At 43.4% G+C, this 27181-nt stretch overlaps 2 protein-coding genes and 1 long non-coding RNA gene across 5 annotated transcripts in view; 1 reads left to right on the top strand and 2 right to left on the bottom strand.

Moving 5' to 3' along the window:
• On the bottom strand, positions 1-2189 carry LOC115497649 (uncharacterized). The gene is made up of 3 exons (XR_003963213.4): positions 970-2189; positions 766-868; positions 1-665 (listed from the first exon to the last, which is right to left on the bottom strand). It is a non-coding gene; the product is annotated as an uncharacterized lncRNA (long non-coding RNA).
• A 693-nt stretch (positions 2190-2882) lies between these two features.
• MMD (monocyte to macrophage differentiation associated) lies at positions 2883-20302 on the top strand. 3 transcript variants are annotated; one of them, XM_030287134.4, is made up of 7 exons: positions 2883-3042; positions 8818-8899; positions 15589-15749; positions 16487-16561; positions 16966-17067; positions 17491-17560; positions 18291-20302. In XM_030287134.4, exons 1-7 carry the CDS (start codon positions 3014-3016, stop codon positions 18489-18491), a joined length of 720 nt encoding a protein of 239 aa, XP_030142994.3. In that variant the 5' UTR covers positions 2883-3013; the 3' UTR covers positions 18492-20302. The 3 variants fall into 3 exon arrangements, with proteins under 3 accessions (XP_030142994.3, XP_072793217.1, XP_012434076.3); XM_072937116.1 differs by lacking the exon at positions 2883-3042 and adding an exon at positions 3642-3720; XM_012578622.5 differs by lacking the exon at positions 2883-3042 and adding an exon at positions 5755-5853.
• Positions 20303-22599: 2297 nt separating this feature from the next.
• Positions 22600-27181, bottom strand: part of HLF (HLF transcription factor, PAR bZIP family member) — a 34386-nt gene continuing 29804 nt past the window's right edge. Inside the window, exon 4 of the mRNA XM_030287695.4 lies at positions 22600-26708. Coding sequence (XP_030143555.1) covers positions 26493-26708 — 216 coding nt within the window. The 3' untranslated portion in view covers positions 22600-26492. The remainder of the gene's footprint in view (positions 26709-27181) is intronic.

Here is a 27181-nt window from a genome sequence, read left to right as displayed (position 1 = left end):
GGCATGCTGAATCATTTTATCATCAAAAACAATTACAGAGATGAGTTCTGAGTCACTGGTATTAAAAATATGTTATTGGTCAGGACTGCTTTAACAACACCTGTGCTGAGTAATTTAGTGTTCTCCTTAATAGACACTGACTTCTAGTAAAAAAATCTTTGTTTCATCGCCACTGTCATGATGGTTGGAGCATCCTTAACCTGGTTCCACTCAGTCAAGCTTCATGATATGAATGTTCTTATTTTTATTCAAAGTAAACAAGTCTGAACAGAATTTTTTTTTTTTTACTGTATCTTGTATTTGTGTATCTTTGATGCTCTAGCAACAGGAAGTTACACTGGTTTGAGATCTGTGTCCACAGAACAAAGGTGGAAAAACAGGCTTTGAGCTTTGAAAACAGTGAGGAGAAAAACTCTGTGACACATCTGCAAGTAGAGTCTAGGATCAAATGTCCAAGGCAGCAGGGAAGGAAATGAAAATGACAGTGGCTTGGGAGAAGGCAGAAGAAAGAGTCAAAGAGGAGCAGAGGGAATGAGAGGAGATGGAGACAAGATAACACCTCTGTGTGTACCTCATTTTACAGGAGTCAGCCCAGTTTTTTGCCAGAACCACAAAGCAGCCAGCCTTCCAGTCATGGTGTACAAATCACACGTTCCAGAACATTTCTACAACATGAAAGTGCAAATTACTGGGCAATTGCAGAGGAATGCAAGGATGGGTGTGTGGTACTGAGCAGGAAGGCAGCTGCATCACCACAAGCCCTACCTCAGTACGAAGGCAGGATATTGGGATACTGCTGGCACTTCAGCTGCTGAAATGCAGCTGTGTGCAGGTCTGGGCTCTTCAGCAGCGTCCTCAAACTTTGCTCCTTTTGGATTAACAGATAACATAGGCAATAGGAAACTATTAACAGTGATACTGCTAAATTGGATGACAGATTATACCAACATATTAACAGTGATAGCTCACTGAGATGAATGGGAGTATTTCTTAGGGAACTTGGCTCTGCATTTCAGGAGCTCTCCTTTCCAGCATCAAGCTCTGCCCTCCTTTTTCAAAAAAGCTGAGCAGCTCTTTGCAGAAGTCTTCTGGCCCAGCCTCACCTGTCCTATCAGCAAACAAGCCCTTGTTGAAGAACAAAATCTGCAATTTGTATTGGAAGAGCTTATTCTGTAATGGAACTACAGAAACTGAGGGACAGGTCTTGCCACAGCAGTATACAAAACTGTTTCCACCTCATCCTTTGCTCACTGCTGGCACCAGGGAACAGCTGGTGAAGGGGACAGAGAGCCATCAACAGTCAGACTGAGCCTGACATGCAGTCAAGCTGTGACACTCACACTTCCTGTGCTGGAGGTGGTTACCTGGCAGAGGAGACATGCTTAGCTTGGAAAGACTTACAAACCATGGCACAGCTGCCAGCAGATCCTGTCTGCCTCAGAACTACCATGAAAGGTGTTGACATTGAGTATGGTTTATTTGTCTAAACCTGTGGTTTGCCTTGGTGTGCCTCTACTAATCGCTTTTGTTGAGGGCTGGAACTGTTCAAACTCCCACTGTAAACAAGATATTAGATTAGAAGAATAGCATAAATAGAATTCTAATAATAATAATATTCTCCTAATTCATGCCCTGATTTGTACTGCACAAGGCAACACCACGTTCACCTTACAGAATATGTTTGACATGGTCCCTTCACTTAGTGAAATAACCCTTGCTTGGCAAAAATAGGTTTGAGTAGGTAAGATTAGGGCACAGAGATGGGAAACCCCACCAGCCAGTTCATCAGTTTATCTCCGCCAAGCAGCCTGGCCGCAGTAATCTCGATTTCGAGCGGAGTAAATGATCCCATGTGCAGGTTTATGTGCCAGCAAAGCCAAGGCGTTTTGCTGTGCTCTCCCGTGCCAGGCCGGGATGGAGCGATGGCCGGGTGGGTGAATTCACCCGGGTCAGTCTGTGCCGAATGCTCGCAGAAAGGCTCCTACAGCTCCCAGACTGGGAGGAGGAAGCGTGTTGCCATCTCCTCCCTGACTGAGTTGAGACAATGGCGATTAAACCGCAGTCCCCCACAGCTCCCCCGGTGCTGCTCCATCCCTGCGGGGCCGCGGGATGAGCTGCGGCCGGCCCGAGCACCGCCGGCCCCGAGCACCGCCGGCCCCGAGCACCGCCGGCCCCGAGCACCGCCGGCCCCGGGCACCGCCGGCCCCGAGCACCGCCGGCCCCGGCACCGCCGGCCCCGGCACCGCTGCCAGCCGGAACCCGGCTCGGCCGGGCCACCCTCGGGAGCCAGGCCGGGGCTCCCGCTCCCGCCCGGGCGCTCCCCCCCAGCCCCATTCCCATTCCCAGCCCCATTCCCGCTCCCGCCCCGGTGCTCTCCGGCCCCGTTCCCCGCTCCCGCCCCGGTGCTCCCCAGCACTGTTCCCGTTCCCAGCCCCGTTCCCGCCCCGGCGCTCCCCGGCCCCGTTCCCGCCCCGGTGCTCCCCGGCTCCGTTCCCGTTCCCGCTCCCGCCCCGGCGCTCCCCGGCCCTGGCCCCGTTCCCCTCTCCCCCCCCCCAGCGCTCCCCAGCCCCGTTCCCCTCTCCCGCCCCGGTGCTCCCCGGCCCCGTTCCCGCTCCCGCCCCGGTGCTCCCCAGCCCCGTTCCCCTCTCCCGCCCCGGTGCTCCCCGGCTCCGTTCCCGTTCCCGCTCCCGCCCGGGCGCTCCCCGGCCCCATTCCCCGCTCCCGCCCCGGCGCTCCCCAGCCCCGTTCCCCTCTCCCCCCCCAGCGCTCCCCGGCCCCGGCTCGCAGCAGCGGCGGGTGCCCGCTCGGGGCCGGCTCCTCCCGCGCTCGGCCGCGGTGGGCGGGCCGGGGCGGGCGCTGCGCGGAGCCGGGGCCGGGGCCGGTTAAAGCGGCCGCCGCCCGCCCGGCCCCGCGCTCAGCCCGCCCGGCGCTCGCCAATGCGGGCCCGGAGCCCGGCCCGAGCCGCCCCCGGAGCCGCCCGCAGCCCCCCGGCCCGACCCCCCGCCCCGGACCCATGCGGCGGCTCCGGGAGCGGTTCCGGAGGTGAGCTCGCCGCGACCCGCGGCGGGGATGGGATCCCCGTTCGTGCCCGGCCGCTCCCCGCGGGATGGGACCCCCGGGCGGCGTGGGGGGGTGGGGGAGCCGCGGTTTTCTCGCCGGTGCCGGGCGGGGACCGCGGGTGGGCGGGGGTGAGGAGGGTCCTTTGTTTGTGCGTTCGGTGTGCCTCGCCGCTGTTAAATGGGTGAAGGTTCGCGCATCCGGCCCCGTGTCCCAGCCGCGCATCCCGCGGGCCCGACCTGTGGCTCCCGGGCCGGGCTGGGTCAGCGCCCGCCGCTCCTGTGGCCCCGCGGGGCCGTGGAGCCCCTTGTTCTGCTGCTCCGAGGGCGCACTGAGCATCGCGGATCACAGAATGCTCCGGGTTGGGAGCGCCTTAGAGCTCATCTCATTCCGCCCCTCTGCCACGGGCAGGGATACCTTGCGCTAGACCGGGTTCCGCCAAGCCCTGTCCAGCCTGGCCTTGGACACTTCCAGGGATGGGGCAGCTGCAGCATCTCTGACAGGGCCTCAGCACCCTCACAGGGAAGAATTAATAAATAATAATAATAAATATCTGTGGCTTTGGTTCTTCATTGCCCAGAGTCCAGGTGCCAGGCCAGTAACTGTTGATGGACAGCCCATCTCCCGGCTGAGGCCAAGTTTCACAGTGGCTTCCCTGACCAGGTACCTGCCGTGGGGCTGCCCTGCTCTCCTTTCACCACCTTGCTCAAGAAACTGAAACCTAAGTATTAAAAGGGAAATAAAACTGAAAGAGAAAAATATGAATGTGTTTGGACATGGGTTTCTGTGCTAGCACACACCTCGGCTGGCTGGTCCCTTGCCCCTGAGGCCAGATGTGCTGCAGCAGCTGGAGTGACTTGTGATTGCTGCCCACTCTTTGCTTGAATTGCTGCCTTTCATACTTGCCAGAAGGCTGGGGAGGTCAGTGGGGTGCACAGACGCTATTTTCCATGACACAATCTATGTATGATAGCAGAGTTGTTTGTGGATTCTCAGAGTATTGCAGGTTTCCTTTTATCTTTAGTATCGTGCTTTAAATACATGAACCTTCACACAGCGTGGGATTTCACTGATATTTCCCAATAAGGGAGCTGCTTCTGCACTGATCTTAATTCTTTCTGTGCCTCTTATGTTAAGTGATAGTAAAGTTTATGTGAACAGTTACAAACGACAGCTAGATACTGTCAAATCCAGGAAGGAAGGTGCCTAGTGTGGAGGAAGACGTATCTACTTTTAACTGAATGAATATGGTCAAAGCCAAATTTGGTGAAAGCAAGCAAGCTTTTAATAAATCCTTTATTTTCACTTCAAAATCTAATCTGAATGGTCATCAGATCTGTTTTGACTTGCTTGTGGGTTTTTTGGGGGTTTTTTTGGTTTTTGTTTGTTTTTTTGTTTTGTTTTCCTCTTGAAAACAAAGAGCCTAGATGACATCGTAGATAGTGACACATATATTTAGATAATGAAGCAATTTTTAACCCCATTTGATGGATGCTACTGCTGGTTTTGTGGAGTTACGCCCACATTGTTGCAGTTTCTCATATGCTGTTATTTGTGGTTTATTGGGTCTCAATGGCTTCTCCTGCTGCTGGAAAGCACAAAGAAAGAAAGGCACAAAACGAGGGAATGTGTTTTTAAGCTGGTAAAAGGAAGTATGAGGTCTTTTGAGCTGAATAAAGGAAATATACTTCCTGAAAAGACTAAAAAAAATCCACATCTTTGAGGCCATTATCAGTGCTTGCTGTTTTTACTGACATTTTGCTTCATGCTTAAAACAATAATTCATTCAGCAGATGGGAATCGTCAATACGATTTGATTTCCCTTCTGCAGTCTGGGGTCTAAGCTTGTTGTGATGCCAGACAGATGCCATACAGATATGTGCAATGGATTTAGGGTTTTGTAATTTATTTTTCTAAGCTGGCTTTGCATGCAAAGACAAAGCATTAAGAACCCTCGGACTTCCCTTCTGCTTTGTCTCCCAAACACTATTTTCTCTTAATTCTGGAATCTCTGGAAAACAGCATCTGTTCCTTGGAAATTAATAGGAGCATGAGATTAGGGTCTGTCACAAAGGATGGATCAGTTTGTATGTTTAGAATTTAAAGTATTTCAAGATCAAAGGTGAAGTAGTGTGAAGGGAGGGGTATGAGTTTCCTCCTCTTGTTTTAAATTGCTGTATGTCTCAGTACCTTTTTTCTGCTTATATTGGGAGCATGTTCATCAAAATATATTTGCTGTGAAATCCTGAGTCTTGAACTTCCTTGGCCTTGAGCAGGTTCTGAGCATTGAGAATTTAATTGTGAAAAGAACTCTCAGCTCAGTTCAGTGCTAAAGCATTCTGCTCTCCTGGCTGGCTGCAAGCAGTTCTCAGTCTCTTAATTTTGGTAATTTCCTATTCTGATATTGAAGGCATTAATGTTTTATCTTGGATTGTCAGTATCTTATATGGAGACCTATTTGTGCATCCTTGTGCGATGTGTTGCATATCCTTGATTAAATGATTCTGGTTTCACCAGATTTGCTGTTAAAGAATACATTAGAGATTTGCTAGAGAATCAAAAAGGCTTCAATTAAAGACATTTCCTGTAAACTGTGATCCAGTTCAGTGAGTTTAGCAGTAAATGAATGGTCTTTACTGTGCTTCCACTTCTAGGAAGGTGAGATAATAATTCCCACAATTAACTTTTCCAGAAGAGGCAAACGTGACCTGTGGATAGGAGGAAGAACAATGTCCCTGTGTTGCTGTATTCACAAGGCAGGAAAAAAGAAGCATCCATTGTTGGTGGTGGCATGGGGTTTGTTTGCTTATTTATTTATCTTTCAGAAAGAGCAGAGCTGTTTTTCCTCTAGAATGTGAGTAAGTTTGCAACCACATTCTTCTGCCTTTTTTTGCAATATCATTTGTGTCTCTAACTGCAGGAGTATATGACTGACTTTAACAGTGTTTGTCAAAATAATTTTCCTGGTTTTGATGAGCACATCAGTAATATCACAGAGCAGCTATTTTCAAAATTCACATATGTTTCTTAAGACACTAAGCCTAAACTGTCACGCTGAAAATGAAATGAACTGGTGAGAAGCTCTGGCTGGCATTATTGCCCTTCCAGCCACGTCGTTAATGATCCTCCCTCTGAAGCTGTTTCTGATAACGTTTATAAATAGTTAATTATCAAAAGGCAGAGAGGAATAACTGGAAGTTTGCTGTACTAAGACTTGCCTGGGAGTGACCTGAGCAGATGCTTTCCAGCATTTGGCATCAGGGTCTGCAGCCTGTTGGAGGCTCCCTGGCAGAAGGGAGAGGTGCAGGTCTGTCAAATGTGCAGCAAAGTTGGTGCTGGGACATCGTGAGACCCATTTCTGCGAGGCAGAGGTAAAACTGAACACTTCCCCTCCTGCCAAAACACACAGGTGGTGTTGGTATTGTTGGTATAAACACTGAGGTGAAGGGGATAGGTGAGATTTTGCTAATGCTGGAGTTCTGCTGAAGTTCTGGTGCAGAATATTTGCATCATTCCTGTGCTGCCATGAACAAAACAGGAAAAAGCCAAGATCTGTGTGTAGGTAACAGAGCAAGGATAGATTTGTTACTATCTCTGTGTTCTGTTCTGTGGCTAATAAATGTCTTAGTGACAGTAAGAGGTCCTAATTTCTAAAGTGTTTGTTCATAATTCTAAAATCTAACATTACCCCTAGATCCAATGCGTTTGCTTTAGAAAGATGCAGTGCATTTCCTACTGAAAATAAAGGAAAAAAAAATTAAAAGTAGGCTATTGTTGGATAATAGAAGATCCCATTAGGAGACATCAATTATTTATAGATTTTTTTATGATAATAGTATCTTATATAGAAATTTGGAACAACAGGAATTATAAAGCTACTACACAATATAAGATTATTCCTTTTGGTTCTTCAAGTGTGATTTTGCCTTTTTTTTTCTTTTTATTTTTTACTTCTTGTGAGACTTCCAAGGTACCATCACAGAGAAATGTAGTAATATTCTAGATGTGATAAGTCAAAAGTTTCCCATGACTTTGAATTTATGGAGTTGGACAAGGGCAGTCCAAGCCTGGCCGCTCACTGAGCCAACAGATGCTTTTATTTTTAAACATTTTCCTGACTTGGAAGCAGAACTGAGCAAACTGAATGTTCCATCTTTAGAGGATACTGAGATGGTGTTCAGCAGCTGTTGAAGACATACAGGCACTGGGCAAAAAGTGATTTTCCAAATATTCTGCGAACTTTTGTGATGAGTGTCATTGTCTTCTTGGAGAGGAGAGTAAGGTGCCATTTCTCACTGACAAAAGAATTGCCATTTTTAATCATATTTTAAATGACTGTTAGCAAATAACCCTGCAGGAGTTCTGTGCTGTCTGAATTAAATTCATATTTTTCTTAGCCTCTGTATTAGTACCAATGAAACTGTTTCTTGAAATTGCCACGGTTGAGGGAAGGGATCATGACACTGTTATTTTCCTAATGCTGCTACAAGTCACTTAATAAATCACTCAAGAAAACCAAGTGAAATATCCCAGAAGTCTGGAACAGCTTATGCCAACTGTGAGATTTGCATTGGATTTTTTTAGTTGTTCATTTGTTTTTCCCTGGTTTGAGGTTGGCCAATATTTTATAGATGTCATAAAAATAGGACTCATTTTTATTTAAACCAGGGGACATGGGGAAGGACCAAAGTTTGTCTAACAAGCTTTTTGTATAAATCTATGTAACAAAGCTGCTCTTGGTTCTGAGCATACAGACATGTTCTGTATTTCTTGTGAAGCTGTTCCTGGCTGCTTGGATACCTCAGTGCATAGTTTTAGAAAAACCTGGAGTAAATTGAATTATTGGTGAAAGATGTTCAGTTTTGTAGGACAGTCAGCAGTGCTGGGAGAAGTTCATGGCTTTCATTTGACTGTTGCATATAAGTGTGTGCTGTCTTTTACCGGTGTTCCTACACAGATTTAAATTGTTGAGTTTCACAGAAAAAGCTCAAGTGTTTGGGTTTTTTAATACTCTTAAATGAAACATTTTCATTGGCAAATTCTTCCCAAACTTTCTCAAGTTTCATCATATTCTGTTCAGCTTGCACAGACTACATTTGATGTGCTTGTTTTGTGTTTTAGAATGTTTGAAAATTCTTTGAGAAAAAGGTGGAATGTCTATGGCAAACCTCTTGAAATGTTTCCTCTTCAGAACTGACCATTAGAGTCGCCTTTCATCATCCCCATGTGGGAGATGTTTGGATCTTGGTTACAGACATGGAATTGGAAAAATGAGCCACTTCATTCTCCAGACACAATTACTGCTTGTGATAGGAGTCAAAAAGTCAGTGTTCAAGTGCTCCAAACTGGAATATTGCTGCAGTTCCAAGAACGTCTCGAAAGAAGAATAACCCCTGACAGCTATGATGAACTCCGTATTTCAAGAATACTTTTAGTTCTTGCCATGTAATTTAAATAGGAAATGTTCCATTCTTCCTCTGACCAAACTGTCAGAAAACAGGGAGTCTGACTGCTCTGTGTGAGCTCCTGATTAATGATAACCATCCCTTGTACCAGGCAGTCACAGGAATTTATTTAACATGTGTGTCTAGTAAGAGACTTTACTTGGGAGAATTTGCAATTTAAATCACAGTTACTTTGAACATGTCTGTACTTATAATTCTTAACACTACCAGGTTGGAAGTATTCCTTCATTTCCTTCATGACACACAGAGAGATGTTTAGTAACTTTCCTGAAAGTACTTCTTAATTATTCAACAGGTTCATGAACCACCCAGCTCCAGCCAACAGCCGCTACAAACCCACTTGCTATGAGCATGCTGCTAACTGTTACACACATGCAGTAAGTATACTTCTGCCTTTTTTTCCTATTTTTTCTTTAACCAGACGTTTCAATACATTTTTGTGTTTGGATTGCTAGCTGCTTACCTTTGCCTCACTGTGTTCATATCTACAGCCTCTCTCTGGTTTTGTGCATATAAGCATTAACTGTAACAGTCCAGAAAATTAGATGTTTGGTAATGTTCCAAATCTCTTGGAGCCCCAGACACTTCATAGGATTCCTTTTCACCAATGTTACAGGTCTTTAACTTGATATTTTCCCTCTGCTCCAGTCAAAGGATGCCTGCAGTAAAGGGGATATAGGCCACTACTAGTTAGCCTGAAAGGTGGATTTCCCAGGTCTGCCCTGACAAACTGTAAACTGGAAGTATAAGAAAGATTTATCCATGTGAGAAATGGGAAGGCCTCATCAGACCGTCTGTAGGTATGAGCAGCAAGAGCTGGAATGTTTTAATTCTGATACCCACTGACTCTTCAAGAAGCCTGCTGTTTTGCAAGAGGCCCTGATAATGCTGACAGCCCTGCTGAAATTTCAACTCTTTCCTTATTTTCATAATGTAAGGACTTATTCTAGTTTTGAATATATAGTATTCACAAGAACAGAACAAAAGCAATTTACTTTTTTCCCTTTTAGTAATTAGGAAGTTTAATTTCCTGTCTGGCACTTTGAAAAGGACTTAAAAATGTGTTTGTTTGCTTTTTAAGATAGCATTTGCCCTTTTATAAAAGCAACTTGTGCGTCTCCTCAATCCCTCAACTCCAAACATCTGAAGTATGTTTGACTTCGTCCTCAGTCTCTTATCTCCAGTGTGTCTGAGTGAGCTGCAGATACGAAAGCTCAAAGCAGCGCCCAGGACTCTTCAGTTCTTGAAGGAGCTCTGTTCTTAAGGGTCCCTTGTGTGTATTTCATAAATAACCAACTTACAGCTCCGTGATGGTGGTAAAAACAGAATCACCTTGGTTTTGCACGTAGACATAAACTTGACTGAAGCTTCTGTGTTCTTAAGCCAAAGGTCTCATGTACAGCATTATGTAAATATATGCTTATTTGCCTAGGGAATGAAGCAACATTCTGTTAGTTAGCACAAATATGTAGTTTATCTCATAAGCCTTGTGCAAATCTTGTTTGCTCTGGCCAAAAAGTTAGATTTCAAAATTTCTGGCAGATGTTGCTGTGCTCCTTAGCAATTTCAGCTTTCACCTAGTTGAAAACCAGGCATGTTTTACTCCTGCCTGTTAGCAGAATGTGACAGCCAAGGTGGATCAGTGTTTTCTGGTAGGCTGCAGAAGCTGCAATTACTTTCTAAGCAGTCAAACTACTTGCTAAAACCTACGATGAACTGTTAAATATGCAATAACTTTTCATCAATATTTAAAGTCTTGAAATGGGAGTCTAAGCTGGGAAAGCAGAGAAAAGCTAGGGGTGATGTTTTCATCTCCTTTGTGTTGCAGACTTACTTAATGTCAGATAGTCAAGTGGCTGAGTCTTTGCTGCTAGATTACAGTGCAAGTTTTCAATTAGACATTGGTGATTCTATAGAACAGAATTCAACAGTGGTTCTCCAATATATTTTTCATAATTCAGGAAGCAGTCAACTTCTGCTGTAGGTAGAAGTAGGTATCCTATCTGGTTTTGGACTTAAAAATACACAGGAATCAGTTTATGGCAACTGCTTAATAAAAAACAAGCAAACAACAGAAAAATAAGGATAAAGGAGTAGTAGAATCCCAGGTACAACTTTTTGGTACAATACTTAAAAGGTAGGTTTGTGTTGCATAGTAAGGTATCTTCAAATTTCTTGCTTGTTAGGCTATTTTAAATGTCTTGCTTCTTTTTTAGCTTTAAATGAAGCATTGACTTGCCTTCAGACACTGGAAGAGGAATGGCAGCAAAGTGTTGAAAACAGAAAAAACTGTTCTCTGTGTTCAAAGGAACAGGAAGGAAACAGTGCATGAGAAAAGCAGGGGTTGTGAGAAAGGGAAGGGGGAAATGACTTTTTCATAGTGAAGCTTTCAGGTGTGTGTAAGGTTTATCAGACAAAAGGTAGACCTTGTTGTGTTAAAACCTCAGCATTTAGGCATGGCTTGCTGTATACTACTTTAAATGTTTTTTCTAACTGCCTTAAAAGGAGTAACTATTCTTAAAATTAATTATAACCTGTATTCCAGGTGGGGTTAGTGAAGTGCATGGAAAAACAGAAGTCGTATAAATATTTAAAAAGTGAGACTTGGAGCATTTAGAAGGCCATTTGAGCATGGAAGAAGGGGTGATCAAAATTTCAGAAGGACTCTTCCATTCCCACTGACTGGTATAAGCAGTTTCTCTGCTCTCTGTGTGTTGTGCAGCTCAAGTTGCTTGTGGGCCTCCCACTCTGTGTTACTGGTCTCCTAAAATGAGGGGAACATTGAAAAGTTGGGAGAGGTGGTAACAGGAGTGCACTCAGGGAGCAGGCAGCTGGAGATGGGCACAGCCCCTCGGGGTTCTCTCCAAGGGTCACGTTTTTTGGGGGCAGGACTGGCAGCTTTATTGCTGTTTCTGTTGTCTTCCTTTCCAAAAGGGAAGTGCATGGACCATTTTTGTGTCCTCAGTGTGTCCCTCCCATTGAGAGGCTCGTGAGATTTTAGCTCTGCTGCAGTGGCTCATGCATCACAGGGCATTGGTGCTGCCTGCATGATGTGCAAGGAGAATAACTTCATTTTCAAGGAATGTTAGATACAAAAGCAAAACTTCCAGCAGGTTTTTAAAGCTCTCTGTGGCAGAGATTGTCTGGAGAAATATGGAAAAAATACAGGTAAAATGCTGAGCAGTATCCTAAGCAACCCCAGGCAGGTGGAAGGTACTGGGTATTTTTCTGTCAGTTGTAACCAGAGAGTGTAATTTCGCTGAAGTAACCCTGATCAGGTTCACAGCTTATTGTGTCAGCCTCTTTCCTTGTGCCTTAAGGGTTTTTACTTATTGTGACAGCAGGGTTTGTGGTAGTTGGTTTCCCAAAATACACCACACAGAGGTTGTGCTGAAAACTATTCTGTAGATGTAAATAAACATATTTTAATCCTTTATCTTCCTCCTTATTGCAAAGAGCTTTTAACTTCATTCTCTCATTTTGTTCTGGCATTTCTCTAGAAAGCTTAGGAAACTGTTGCCTTCTCTCTTGTTCTGCAGATCTCCCTTCCAGCCCCATTTCTGATGCAGCCAGGACTAATCACGGAGCTAAAATTAGTAAATTGGCACATCACAGTTCTGGGTTTGCTCACAGTACATTAACTTACTGGGTTTGATGGTATTCATTTGGAAGACTTGCACTCAATGATGAAATAAGCAAAGATTTTGTGACTTGTAGCTGGAGTTTTGGTTTTTTTCCAGGAATATTGGCAACTAAGAAATGCTTTGTCACGCTGTAAAATGACACAGCACAATCCCACTCATTCTGTTAGTTCTGATTCTCTGACTGCTTTTTTGGTAAATTCCCCTCCTTTTAAAGGACAGATTAATGGCTTTTCCATTCTGAAAACTGGAGATTAAAATGCAATTCTTGTGCAAGTGATTTTTTCAAATGAACCTGGGAAAAATTGCCTTTTTTATGAGCTGAAGTTTTGTATTTCTGTTGTAAGATGGCTAAAACCCAGTGTACCGTATGTTACCTGTTATGGCATTGCCATCTGAACAACTTCATCGAGTCACCTGGAACAGCAGGGTATCATTTCTGGATTTTGTATTTAATTTAGCTATTTTTGGCCAAAAAAAAATAAAAGCAATAAAACATCTCTTGTTTGCGTCTGTTCCCATGGTGCCTATCAAGCACAGAGGAAAAGGGTTCGTAAAAGAACACTTAGCAAAAAAAATCAGTCCTTCTCATGGAATACAGTGTTCTTCTCTGTGAGAGGTAGAATTGTTTTTTAAAGCAGGACAAGGAAAAAAGGGATTAAAGTCTTCATTCATGTGCTGTACTCTTGATTCTGAAGGTGCAAATAAAGAGGGACAAGAGAATTGCTTCTTTGTTTTAATTGTATCACTTTATACACAGTAATTACAGAAAGAGTGATTGACACTGAACTTTGTTTTGGCCCATTTTAGCATCCCATGTCACAGCTTAGCTTGTGAAATATTCCTTTGAGGAGATTAGTAAAAAGCTGGGGTCTCTGTGTGAGAAAGGCAGGTTATTCTGTGTAATATCTAAATGTCAAAGAAGGCTCTTTTCATGGGAAGTGGTCTCTGTCAGAGTCCCTGAGCAGCTCATGCCTAGGCTGTTACAGGGAATCAGTAGGAATTTGCTGTTTTACCTGGTATTTATAGGTATTTAATTTCTCTGAAAACTTTTAGTTCTCTAGTCAAGTTCTTCTTTAGTTCTTCTAGTTAAGTTTAGTCAAAACTGAAATTTGCACCAAAAATTGGGAAGGAAACTGAGGAATGTGGATAGAGTGGGATGTACAGCTTAGAGCCATGACCACACCACAGTTTCTGGGGCTCAGTATCCTCCTGTCCCCTGCAAAAACGAAATGAAGCAGCTGTCACATCTCCTCAGTTCCTGGCTGTGCCAGGGGCTCCAGCCACGCTTCATTCACACCGTGTGTCATGTGTGGGAAACAGGAGTGACTGATCTGGAGTGACACATTCCAGCCTTCCCTGAATTTGGGGGCTGGCCAGGGTGTGTGCAGGAAACTTAGGGTTGGTGATGAATGAGAAGCCAGGCTGGCAGACTATTTCTGGCCTTAAAGTGCACCAAGTCAACTTCCATAGTTCCATTACAAAGCTCAGGAAGTGTTTTCACCTCTAGTCCTGATGTTGTGAGTGTATCGATGCCATACTTTTCATTTCCATGGCTCTACAGCTCTTGGCACAAATATACTACATTTTGCAAAACATAAGGAAATTGAATAGTAATGAAGCTACAGCTGATGTACTTCAAAGTCAGAAGAAAAAGCCACTTGTTTTTTGTTATTCTCAGATCCATTCAGTTTGCTCTGCATTCTCTGCACTGAGCAGAGCCTTGAGTTCCTCTGGTCTGTAATTAGATAAAGGACAGATGGGTCAGGCTAGACTAGAACTCTGCAGTCTGAGCTATCAAACCTGTAATGCAAAGTGGCCAGATTTGTTTAAACATGGTTTGTTCCTGGCTTTATTGTTTAACATATGAGACTTGGCTTAAATTATCAAGAATTTAACCCTGAGAAACTCGTTTGCAATTCAGGGGAACAAATTAGCACCTTAGACATGCTGTAGGGCCTGGAAGGGAATGTGTGCAGTGTTTGTAACTTAGAAGGCTGACTTGATAGTGGAAGGAGATGGGTAGAAATATCTGAGTCAGTGAGCTCTCTTCTTTAAATACTTGTTGGACATAGGGTGTTTTTTAGTTTGGTTTTTTTTTTTCTTCTTCCTCCTCTTTTTTTTTGCCTTCTCCTGAAGGAGATAGAGGTACATCACATATTTTATTCTGGAAGGGAGTGTAGTTTTAAACATATGCATTTAAAGCCTGCAGTCACTTCTTGGATGCTTCATGCAAGCATGGTAATTTTATCATGATGTTTGAACAGGGCCTGTTTTGAAGAAGTGAATTAGAAATGCTTGAGAGGGAGGTGGGAAGGAAAACAGAGTTGGATATGCTGCATTAGAAGAACATCTTTGTGCATTAAAAATCTATTCATGAGAGAAGTTTGCAGCTAATTTATTTGTGGTAGCTTAAACCCAAGGTCTGCAAAACTGTTGCCTGTCGGGATCTGAGGTATTGATGATTCCCAGATTGTAGAAAGTCTCTGTCTGTCAGCCCCGCTGCCAAAGAAGAAGCCATAATTGGTCTGTGCTGTTTCAAGGTTGTTTATTCTGTTTATCTCTAACATGTTCTGCTGCCCTGCCGCAGCTCTGTCCTGCAGGGCAGCGTGTGGGGCTCTGCCCTCAGTGGGATGGTACAAACATTAAATACCACAAACTACCTGTGCTGGATTTACAATAACGTGACAATATCTGTCACCTACGTTGGACAGTGTGTCCCCAGCCTGAACCAACAGAAAAATGCCAACACCACAGTGAAACATGGAGGGCATGAAGAAGGAGAAAAAGGACAAGACACACCCAATTTCCTCCATCGTGTCCCCTTTGGACCCCTTATCCAGAATCCTAAAATTTTACTTTTGCACCCGTGCCACACTTAATTATTACTTATATCAAACACTCAGAGCTGGTAATTCATCCTGTAAGATTGAAAACTCTTTTCCATGGGCAGAGATCACAGACAGTGTCTGTGGGGGCTCTGTCCAGGGGGGTTCCTGACCCCTGCCAGGGTCCCAGGCCTTCCAAGGCAGCCAGAGGGATGCCCTGGATTCCCATAGTTGCCTAATTCTTGCAACTGCACTTTGCTAAATGCTTTGTTTTTTCATTTGGGATTCGAGTTTATTTTGGTCTGTCTTGTGCTCTGTGTCTATGCACAAGAGGTGGTTTAAAGTCAAGCTTAGCGTAAGATTAACATGGTTTTAAAACATAAGGCAGAATGTGAAAATAAAACCACTGATAATACCTATAAAATTAGACAAAAGAATTTGCTGTCATGGCTAGAGGAGTTGGTAACCTTCCCTGGTACTGATGTGTCAGCTTAAGTAAATGAGAAAACTCTCTGTGTGGGGCTGGGCTCTGCGTGCTGGTGCTGCTCTGTGGCTGGCACCAGGGCAGAGCCTGACAGTGGCCTTTTGTTCTGGCAGTTCCTGATTGTTCCTGCCATCGTGGGCAGTGCCCTCCTCCATCGGCTCTCCGACGACCGCTGGGAGAAGATCACAGCATGGATGTACGGGGTGGGGCTCTGCGCCCTCTTCATCGTCTCCACCGTCTTCCACATCGTTTCCTGGAAAAAGAGTCACCTCAGGTAGCAGGAGAAAATGTTTCACTTCCTCCTGATGTTTCCCCATTGTGTTTCTCAGTCAAAACCAATTTTACAGGAGGTTGGAGTGGTACTTTCTACTGAATCATGATAAAAGCACCGTTGATTTTTTTGGAAGAAATAGTGAGCCAAGCTCATGTACCAGTGAATGTGAATGGCTGCTGCCTTGTCACAAAGAAAATGTGTTTTGGTCGGCTCTAGGGGCTCTTAATCCAGAAACAGAATGGAAAAAGCATAATGTGAGTGGCTGATGGAAAATATCCCATTGCAGACATGAAGACACTGTCTGGCACTATGGCATGCTCAGGTGCCTTGAGGAACACAGCTTTTGTCAATGCCCAGCTAACCAGCAGGAAACTTCCTTGGGACCAAGGCAGCAATAGCAAAACTGACATGGGATTTATTATTTTTATTTTATTTTACTTATCCCTTGTAAGACCCCCTAAATAATTCTGGGCCATATATTGGACATAGCCAGTAGTCACTGAATAGTAAGAGTGTCTGGATTAGGCAGAATTGATGTGACAGGGTGGGGTGGAGAAGGGGAGAGAGCTGGAGAAGTGCTCAGCTCTTATGTGTCTCAGTTCCTCCACACAGTTGTAAGAGGGATGGAGGTGATGGTATTTTCCCCAGAGTAATTCCAAAGCATGTCAGGAAAGCGAGATGATGCAAAAATCTTCCCAAAATGCATCATGGTACCTGTTCTGTGTCTCTCTCCCTAGGACAATGGAGCATTGCTTTCACATGTGTGACAGAATGATGATCTATGTCTTCATTGCGGCATCCTACGCACCGTGGTAAGAAATGGGGACACAGCTGCAGAATCAAAGCTTTTCCAAAATAAACAGTTTGTCCTTGCAGCTTTCCAAAATCTTTAGATGGTTTCTTAGATGCAATTGACCACACTGTGTTGTGACAGACATTGTAATGTCATCTCCTGTGCTGTGCTGAACAGAGAGTGATGCTAGAAAACAGCAGCAGGTAGTTTCTGTATATTCCACATACCTCAGTTCATGCTTTCCACCCATCAGTGCAAACACCTTCAGCCTCTCTGTGGATAGAATGTCCCAGTGTTTGTTCCCCCATCATTCTGTAGCTAAAGCTCTGAGTATTTATATGTTTTTATTAATCCCTACTGTTCTTTTGTCAGTGTGGTCTGTTTACTCATCACTTTTTTCTCTTGGAACCTTTATGCCTCCAGGTTAAATCTCCGTGAGCTGGGACCTCTGGCATCTCACATGAGATGGTTTATCTGGCTGATGGCTGCTGGAGGAACCCTTTATGTATTTCTCTACCATGAAAAGTAAGAACTATTCTTTGCATTTAACTTTAAACTAAAAATTATCCTCAGAGAACAAGACCAAACTTTTTGGTTGGGGTTTTATTTGTTGTTTGTTTGGTTGGTTTTTGTTTTTTTTTTGATAATACCAAGGTTCTCATCAAATAAGAACATTTAAGTTGTCTCAGTGTTTTATTCTCACTGGTACTTACTGCAAGTGAAGGTGTCTAGGCAGTATTTAGAGAAGGTATTGCCTGCAACTCTACAATGCAGAGATATACAGTAGTTTTAATTTTGTCATAAAACACTGGTTATCTATCTGCATGAAAAGCTTTTTGAATAATGACCCCATACCAACACATAATTTAAAATACTCTTTTTTGCTATTGTAGGAAATGCTCATCCTTTTGTACACCTCCTTAAACGACTCAAATTGTTCCTTTTTAGGTATAAGATCGTTGAACTCTTTTTCTATTTAGCGATGGGATTTTCTCCTGCTCTGGTAGTGACATCCATGGTAAGGAATGTGACTATTAACAGTGCAAACAAACAAAACTTGCCTTTTATAACCAGCTTAAATTCCAGTGCAGCTTTTTCCTCTGCAGAGATGTTCATTTTAGTACACTGTATTTGTAAATGCTCTTTGCAGAGCAACCAAATACAAGCACTTATGGTTTGGATTTATAGTTCACATTTCAGTGAAATACTACCTTGTTTTGTTCAGTCTGGGCTGCACTGTGTAGATAAAGAGAGCCTGGGTTTCTTGGTGCATCTGAAAAGGATCCTACTCCAAACTTATTTATAGTTGCACATTTTAGATAATGTGGATTAACCCTCTCTGCAGCTAATAGAAACCTGACATATTTTCAAGTTAATGCCTTAACTGGCTGTATCAAAGTCTTGCTGGGAGGAGCTGCACTAAACTCACACTTCCACAGAATAATGTGGTTTTCTTTATCTCCATGATTGTCTGCTCTGCTGATGAAGCAAACCATCAATCTTGTTTTAGTTCTTGAGTTGTCCCAGTATAATTCCTCCAGTGCTATGGGGACATAGTATATAAAGACATTATTGTGCATTTCACAAAGTGTAATATAAATACATTGCATTTCTCACTTGTCCATCTGTCCCACCCAACATTTTCTGAGCTGTCACAGCCAGCTCCCTTTCCCTGGGGGAAGAAAGCACTTTGTAGTTTGTCCATAAATACACATAAATGCCCCTGACCTGTCCTTGTTCCCTGGCAGAGCAACACCGAGGGACTGCAGGAGGTGGCCTGGGGAGGTGTGATCTATTGCCTGGGCGTGGTGTTCTTCAAGAGTGATGGAGTGATCCCCTTTGCCCACGCCATCTGGCACCTCTTCGTGGCCACAGCAGCTGCTGTCCATTACTATGCCATTTGGAAGTACCTTTACAGAAGTCCTGCAGACATCATTCGTCACTTGTGAGATTATACAAAACAATAATCTGCACTTGGCCTCTGTAACAGTATTATTTGACTTAAAGAATTTGGGGGAATTGGAAAAATTGCACAGCAAAACTGCACTGACTTTGGTAGTTCTGTGAACACAATTACTGTGAACTGATGTTTGTGTCCTGCCATTTCCCATCACATGGCAAGTGCTGTAAATAACCAAGATACTGTACTGCAGTAACCAAGAGTCCATTCCACGTTAGCAGAACTGGCTACCTGATGTTTACAAACAAATTTTGTATGCTAGTTTAATTTTACAATTTTTAACTATGTGAATTTTTCTAAATTAGTGATTCAAATGGTGAAGTCAGTGCAATAGTGAAAACGTAATGCTCTTGACATGAAATTGATTTCTATCACCTTTCCACGAGTCATTTCTTAAACATGAATCAGAGACAGCTAATCTACTTTTACCACCCATTATCTTGGTATAATGTGACTTTTATAGAAACTTTTCTGTGTTTTTTGTAAAATTTGAAAGTACATTTATTGAATTGAAGACACACAACTGTCATCTATGCAGTTATTCATGTTGCAAACTCTTGCAAGAAATGGTTAACATTCCACACCCTGTTCTGAGGAGCAAACATTGTACCTCTTCCGAAGTTTGTGTTGCAGCTGTAATTGTTATAACCACTTTTACAAGCTAAATGTGATTCTGCTGAGTTCTAACATGGCAGCATTCTGCTCATTTCCGTACCACTGAACCAGACCTTAATCTGGCTTTATTTGTGATGAAGAGCTGTGGAAGGAAGAGCTGAGGTGATTTTCTCCTCCAGGTTCCCAGCTGTGCCCTGCTGCCCAGGCTGGGGCTGGCGTGGGGATGTCCCCATCCCAGCCAGGGCCATCATTCCCCAGCCCTTGTGCACACACCAGCACAGCCTGGCAGGGAGCAGAGCTTGGCAGGGTGTCCCTTGTCACCCTGGGACTTCACACAGAGCCCCACTGGTCTGTTACTGTCTGTCTGCACGGGAAATCCAGCTGTGGTAGCAAATGTGACTGTAGGACACGTGCTCAAATGACCAGTGTGCAAGAGTCATTTAATCCTGTTTGTCCAATAATTGTATCCTGTCCCACTATGTAATGAATGTCTTATATTAAGATTGACTTTATCCTTTTTCTAATTTACTCAGTTTTACATGTCAGTATTTAAAAACAAAACCAAAATGTGTTGCCTTTCAGATTTTGTTCTGGATATTGCCTGTCTGCAAACAATAAATAGCAAGATAGGGATGTTTCAAAGGTCCTGTTCCACTCAGATTTGCCAGAGGGCCACAAGTTTTAGAATATTTACATTTGTATAGGGAATTTACCAGAGGGACAAACTTTAAATCCATGACATTGAAGAATTGCTGTGTGGTGGTAGCAGGTGATCAGCGCAGTGGCAGCACCACAGCAAACTCAAACTGCCCCAAAAGAGAGCAAAGGGAACAGCTGGGCAGGTGATTCTGCTACAACAGTCTTGAGATCTGGATGCCTCCGTTTTTTAACATTGTCTGTTTTAATATTTTCCACTTTTTGTGAGTCCACATATTTTGTTGAAATGCAGTACTGCTAAAATCACTAAAATACATGTAAAGGTTTTCTGTAGTCAAAAATTAAACTATTGCTTGAATATGTTTGTTTTAATTTTAAGTTAATTTTTCATGGCATTTGCTTTTTGGAGTGTTTGAAATGGTTTTTAAAAAATTTCAATTCGCCAAAAATATTTTGAATTCCTGTATTCTAGTCAATATGATATTGAATGTACTAGACTTACAATAAACATTTGGTGCAATTTGGAAACTCTTGGTTTCTTGGTTGTTTTTTTCCCCCATCATTTGGGCAGGGCAGTCAGGGACTGACCCTGTGCTCACTCCTGACAAAAAGGATCCTGAGTTGAAGCTTAGTACCCTCATGTCTGCTCAGCCAATGCTTTAAAAGCAGTAAGAAAGACTGTAATCCAAATTATTAATTTTTTAGTATGGAAAAAATATATTTCTGTCTAAATTTTGGTCAATAGCTAGAACTTCTTTTTCCCTTTTGCTGTTCTGGGGTTTAAGAATATATTGTGATTTTTTTTCAGCTTAGAACATTGAAATACATAATTTTGGTCCTATCCCTGGAGCATAAAATATAGACAAGCTGAACTAAAAATGTGTTTCTGTCTGGGAAGCAAGCATATCAATTAGTCTTTTCTTTTTCCACTCCATCTAATTGCAGCTCTTGAGGCTGATTCCTCTCAGGAGTAAGGATAGTGCTTTTTTCCTAATGCTTGCTGCAGTACAGAGATGGGATTTGTCTTCCCAAGGCAAATGTTTTTAAAAGCACTTGCTTCTGTATTTTCTGTGCCTCTAGGTTTTAGAAGTGCAACAAGTAGGCTGAATCTAAATAAAGCAGACAGCAAACATTTCAGATGGACCTTTCCAGAAAAGCTCTGGGATGCAGCAGGTACTTTGAATACTGGATATATTCTTAGGTCATGTTTTTATAACACAATATCCTGTGCATCAAAAAATAATTCTGCTAAATGAAGGGCTTCATTTAAGGATTTATCTTAGAGTGCTTGTTTGAATTGTATTGGTTTGAAATAAATAGTGAGGAATGCCCAAAGACAATATTAATTTTTCTTCCTGTTAACAAAAGAGGTCTAAAGGTAGACTATTATTCCAATCCTGTCTGCTCCACATTTCTCCTAATTTTTTGTGATTATGGTAAGAATGTCCCAGTTCTAGGTAAGTAAGGAAGTCCTTTCCCGGAGACTTGAGGGTCCCTTCCAACTCAGGATATTCAGTAAAATGTACATTGCTGGGGCTGGAATGAGCAAGTTAAAGAGAAGATACTACAATTTTTCGTAGGTTTTTTTTTGTTTAAATGTCCCTCCTGCTCAGAGCCTCTACACAATTCTTTTCTTGGGTCTGGTGTGTTTAGCCACGAGATGTCCCTGAAGGCCAAGGCTGTCATGGTCACATCATGTGCTTGACTAAATCTTTTCTCCATGCTTTGCTATTTTTAAAGAGCACAGGATGCTGGGCTCTGCTGCTGATTGCTTTCACCCATCAATAGGTGCCATAAGGTTAAAGCTAAAAATAGTTGAAAAAAGGGTGATCAGGATGGCACAGCAGAGCTGTGTGGGTGCTTTGATGTCTGACCCGTTTCACCCATCCCAGGTGAAACCTGGCTGCTGTCTGCAGGTGGGGGTGATTTTCACATTTCCATTAAAACTGAGTCTGCAAATGTGCAAAATGATTGAGCATCATCATCCTTTTAAGCCTGAGTGTGTTTGAGGCCTCCGGAGCGGCTGGAGCACCTCAGGCCGCGATGTCCCACGGGCGGTTCCGGCACTGTGGGGACACGAGTTTGTCCCACCAGCGGTGACAGACCCTCCCAGGCTCCCACTGAGCAGAGGGAGGAACACCCAGGGCAGGATAAGGAGATATTAAAGAAAAAAGCTGGCGGTGTTCTGGAGCAGATCCCGGCGCTCGGGAGCCGCTCGCGGCTCTTGTGTGACCTCTTGTGTTGGCTCAGAGGGGCTCTGGCATTCCCACCATGGATCTCTCCCACTTCCCACCACATTTGCATTTGGGGAGTCATTACATATTTAAAAAAAAAATTTTTAGTATTACATATTTTCAAAAAATCCTATTTGTTCCTCTTAAATGCAGCACCAAGGATTTGTTTTTTGCCATCCAGACTTGCCATGGGTGCGGCTGTGTCTTTATTTGGCTCTGGATTAATTTCTTTTAAGCAGCTGGGCAAGGGTGACAAAGGATTTCAAGCATCTCAAAGATTCTTAAGTTCTCACAGGTTTCATGAAAATTAGGACTTGGGTAGAAGGAGTTAAAAAGAAACAGCAAACCCATATTTTTGTTAAAATAGTAAATAGCACTAATTGCAGTATAATTTGAATTGTTTCATCTCATGTAAATACACATTTGCTGTGGTTATACCCAACCCTGGTGGCAGCTGGGAGTGTTGGGGGATATTTGCCCCCCTCAGCTTAGCTGGGATCCATCCCCTGGTGGGACAGACCAGAGGATGGGGGAGATAAATTCCCTCCCAAAAGCCCCACGCCCTGATACAGCAAGACAAGCACACAGTGAGAGAAGAAAAATTTAAAAGTTTATTAAACATTAAGAATAACAGACAAAAAAAAAAATATTTGGGCTGAACAGCATACAGGATGCAAACCATTTCTTGTCATACAGATAATTTGATCTATTTGTTAAACTTATATTTAATTCTGTCTTGTGGTGTTGCCAGAAATACGATGGTTGATCACATGTAAGTTTTAATAGAATTTTTTTCTTCACATAAAAAAGTCAACAAAATAAAAATAAACTGCACATCTCTATTGTAAAATTACCTGCAAAAATAATTTTAAAGCAATAATTGGGGGTATTACAAACCCACAGAGGCAAGATATTCAAATAAGAGGGGTCTGAACTGATCCCATCCCTGGTGCTTGCTCCAGCTCCTCCCCTGCATTCTGAATTTCTTGCTTTTGTGGATTCAAGTCAGAAATTATTTCCATGGTGCTTGGTTTAGTGACTTCAGCACCACTCAGAACAGAAAAAGAAACGCCCCCCCTTCCTCTGCCACGGGCTGTCCCACAGAGAGCCCCAAGGTGCTCAGATGCACAAACCCATCTCCAGTCCCACTGATTTCTAGAGGGCATTCTTTTGTAAAAAGAAAAATTCCACTTCTAAGTTTCAGCAAACAATGAAAGAGAAGACAAGCATTTTACCAATGCTTATAATGTAATAGAGGTCAGTGAATTATTTAGATTAGCTATTAATTAATCTGTAAATATATATATTTCTATTTTTATAAAATTACAATTTCTTATTCCTACAAGCTCCTTCATGAGCAACAAAGCCATCAGAGGTGTGATGAGCCCAGCTGAACTGACCTTGGGAACTGAAAATGAGCTCACTTCCATTTATTTATTTATTCTCACTGTTTTTTTCAGGGAGACAACCTGGATAGTGAACCTGGGGATTTTCCAAGTTTTAAGCCCACACATTCTGCCTTTTTTTTTTTTTTTTTCCAGTTTGTTTTATTTTTTTTCTCGGTGAGCTTTTCAGAGCAGGCAGAGTGCCCAAGTCCCGCAGGAAGTGGGGAGTGCCCAGGTGCCACAGCAATTCCCCAGCCTGTGACACTGCAGTGCTGGGATGGGAGCAGGAGGCACAAAGCAGCTCTGGGGCTGCTGGGCAAGGCAGAGCAGGAACTGCTGCCCTCTGTGCCCATCCTCAATAAACCTGATACCCAGTCTGCAACCACTCCCCACCCAAAGAAACAAAAGAATTCTCCTTTTTCTTTTCCAAGCTGCCTTTTGCACGTTACACAAAGTGTTGTGCTCACAACCCGCCCTAGCAGTGGCACCACTGACCTCACCCTGCTCTCGGGTCACCCCAAAATTCCCCTTTGTGGGGTGATTGGAGCATTTGCTGTGCTGCTGTTACAGGGGTGTCCGCAGCAGCTCCAGCTTCTCCCAGAGGGAAATCCAGGGGTGCTGCAGCAGGGACCCCAACTGTGCCAGACCCTCCTGCCCTGCAGAGCTTCTGCCCACCTTTAGGGAATAAATACCTCCTGCACTCCAGGCTCCTGAGCACACAGAAACTCCATCTGCTGAACACACGGCAAGCACTGCACCCTACGGGACAGGCCAGGGGTGCTCGTGGAAAAACACTGGAAAATGCCATCATCAAGGGTGTTTCTAATGCTGACCAAATGCTGAGCTCTCTGCAGCCATCTCCTGAAGCACGAATAGTGATTTAATGGAATGAACAGCCTTTTTATTGGAAATCATGTCAGAACGCTTAGAAAACTGTGAGCAAGACGTGTAGCACCGTATTTTCCTCACGTTACTGATTGTATGCAGTTCACATAGCTGTGTACTGATCTGAGTACACATCTAGGTACTGTTCTGATATCTGAGCTGTTTTTAACAAAAAAAATCAGCTGGGAACAGATTCTAGCAGCAGATTGGAAATTATGTTAAGTGGTTTTGTTATATATTATTTTTCTGCCATTATAAAATGTAATGTCCAATCAATAGTTGACTAAAATCCATGTTGTGCTTTGTCCCTGTTAAACAGTTTCTTTATGTGTTTCTGATGAAAAATAAAAAAGTCTCTCTTTTTTAGTAATATGGAAAATCCTGGAAAGCCATATTACTTCCATAAAAATTTAATTTAAAGCACAGAACATGCCAGTGTGCTTAAAATTACGGATTTTAAAGAAAAATAAGAAAACAACAACCAACAAATCCCTAAGCATTTCCTTTCTATACAATAATGGAGAATATATCTTTGCTATATATTTTAAACATGGAATAGCTTTCTCTTTTTGCTATATATATGTCTTTCAAAATACATTGTCAGTATTTGTACTTGAAAAATACTGTACAAAACGAACATACTATAATTATTCTGTATAAACTTTATACATTTTATAATATCTATCCTTTTGGTCTAGAGTAAACACTTAGATTGATTGGATTAACCACAGTATATGACAACACCATCCCCTCCTGAAATACACCAGTGTCTCTTACATTCATTTTTCAGAAGTCCACTTTATATTAGAACATACATGTTCAAAAGCAGAGAGTTTAAAACAATGAAGTTCAGAACCATCAGTTCATGTCACACTCAAAACAACAACCACTAGGAAAAAATGGGCTTTGCAAACCAGTGACTTCTTCTAACTGAATAAAAGTGATTTTTTTTTTTTTAACAGCAAGATATAATCCACAGAAAATATATTACAAAACATGGGGGAAAACCAACTGAATTTAGGTATTTATTCAACTTTTAATCACAAAATGGACTAACTAACTGAAAACAGAAAAGCCCCTCTGATTTCAACATCAGATCTGATGTGACGCTATTTAATTTTGTTCTCATTGTCAACGAACGATCCTGCTCCTTACACATGCGCTCCCCAGGGCAGGGACACACTCAGCATGCTCATGGCAACGTGTCTGGGACTTTTTGGAACTCCTTGTAAAGACATGGAGCTGCTGCTGGGGAGGGAACCACCCCACGTCCACGGGGAACATCGGGCAGCATGCACGCAGGATTATTGCTTCAGGTACAGGCAGTGCAGGGTACACACGCTGTGCTCTACCAACAACTCCTACCCACCCACCTACCTGGGCTCCGTGGAGAGAAAAGGAACCTTAGCAGCTACAGAGAAGCCAGTATGGGATCTATCATGAGTATAGCTAAACTCAGCCTAACAGCACTTTTAAATCTGAAGACAATTATTACCAAAACTTAAAAATACAATAAAAGCAATCTATAAATTAATAGTTCTGCAGTGTAGTACTAAATTATTATTTGTGCACTTTATTAGCATGTTAACTTTTCTGATTAGACAGACTTAAAACGATAGCTTGTTACTCTCGAAAAAAACTCAGATCTACCTTTTTTTTCTTTTTTCTTTTTTTTTTTCCTTTTTTTTTTTGTAATTTATGCTGGGATCTTTCCAAGTAAATCAGGAGGATGGAACTGATTACGAGAACATAAAACCCCTACTCTGAAGCAGCACTGAAGGAAAAAAAAAAATATATATATAATAAAAAGCTTACTATGGCGGTTCTCAACAGTCCAGGTAAAAATGTGGCACCCTTTGAAGAGGGCTGGTAAAAATGGGAAGTGCTGAGATGCACACGCACACCCACAGCCACACACATGCACACCCACAGACACAGACCTGGGCACACACGTGTGCACACACACGCAGGGACACGTACACGCAAACAAAAGGAGAAAAAAAAAAACAACAACAAAAAACCAACATTAAGTCAGTTTTGTTTCTGCTTCTGGTAAAGTGCTGAAGACAGAAAGGTTGGTTTGGGTGTGGTGCTATCAAACAGGAAACACATTGTCCATCTAGTCAAATGCCAACCCGCGACAAAGAAAAAAAAAAGAAAAAAAGAAAAGAAAAAAGAAAAAAAAAAAACCAAAACACCCCAGCTCCCTCTGATTTACAGGGGGCCGTGCCGAGCCTCGTACTTGGCCAGGACGTTCTTGCACTTGCCCAGCTCCTTGCGCAGGTCGGCCACCTCCTGCCGCAGGGCCGAGTTCTCCTTCTCCAGGAAGGAGGCGCGGATGGCGATCTGGTTCTCCTTCAGCCGCCGCGCGTCCCGCGAGCGCTTCGCTGCCATGTTGTTCTTTCTGCGCCTGGCCCAGTACTTGTCGTCCTGCTCGTGAGACACACAGAGAGGCGACAGAGCTGTTAGATTTGGCCAGAGCAGAGCTGCCCGCCGGGAGCCGCTGAGCAGCCGCCTCTGAGCCCTGAGAGCTGCCCCCGTGGCACGGCGGCACTGAGCCGCAGCTTTGCGCGGCACAATCCGCCCTGCCAGCGCAGCTGCCCTCACAGGATTCTGTCAGAATGTTTACACCAACCCCCTCATCCTCCTGACAGGGAATTCCTCCGAGGAGAAGTGAAGCAATGCTCCGGAGGTACAATCCATCTCCATCTAGGCCGACCTAGTTAGCACATCCTCCTCAGGAGCCACGACTCACCCCGAACAGAGGCTGCAGCAGCTCCAGCTGCCTCTGCCCTGCCCAGCACTGCTGGTTCCCTCTCTGTGCTGTTATCACCCATTTCACCTACTGCTCCGCTCTTTTTTAATGTTCAAAGCGCTCTACAGAGCCCCAGAATGTTCCTGTC

Source organism: Taeniopygia guttata, chromosome 18, assembly GCF_048771995.1.
Source record: "Taeniopygia guttata chromosome 18, bTaeGut7.mat, whole genome shotgun sequence".
In the NCBI taxonomy this organism is placed as follows: domain Eukaryota; kingdom Metazoa; phylum Chordata; class Aves; order Passeriformes; family Estrildidae; genus Taeniopygia; species Taeniopygia guttata.
This window is presented reverse-complemented; position numbering and strand designations above follow the sequence as displayed.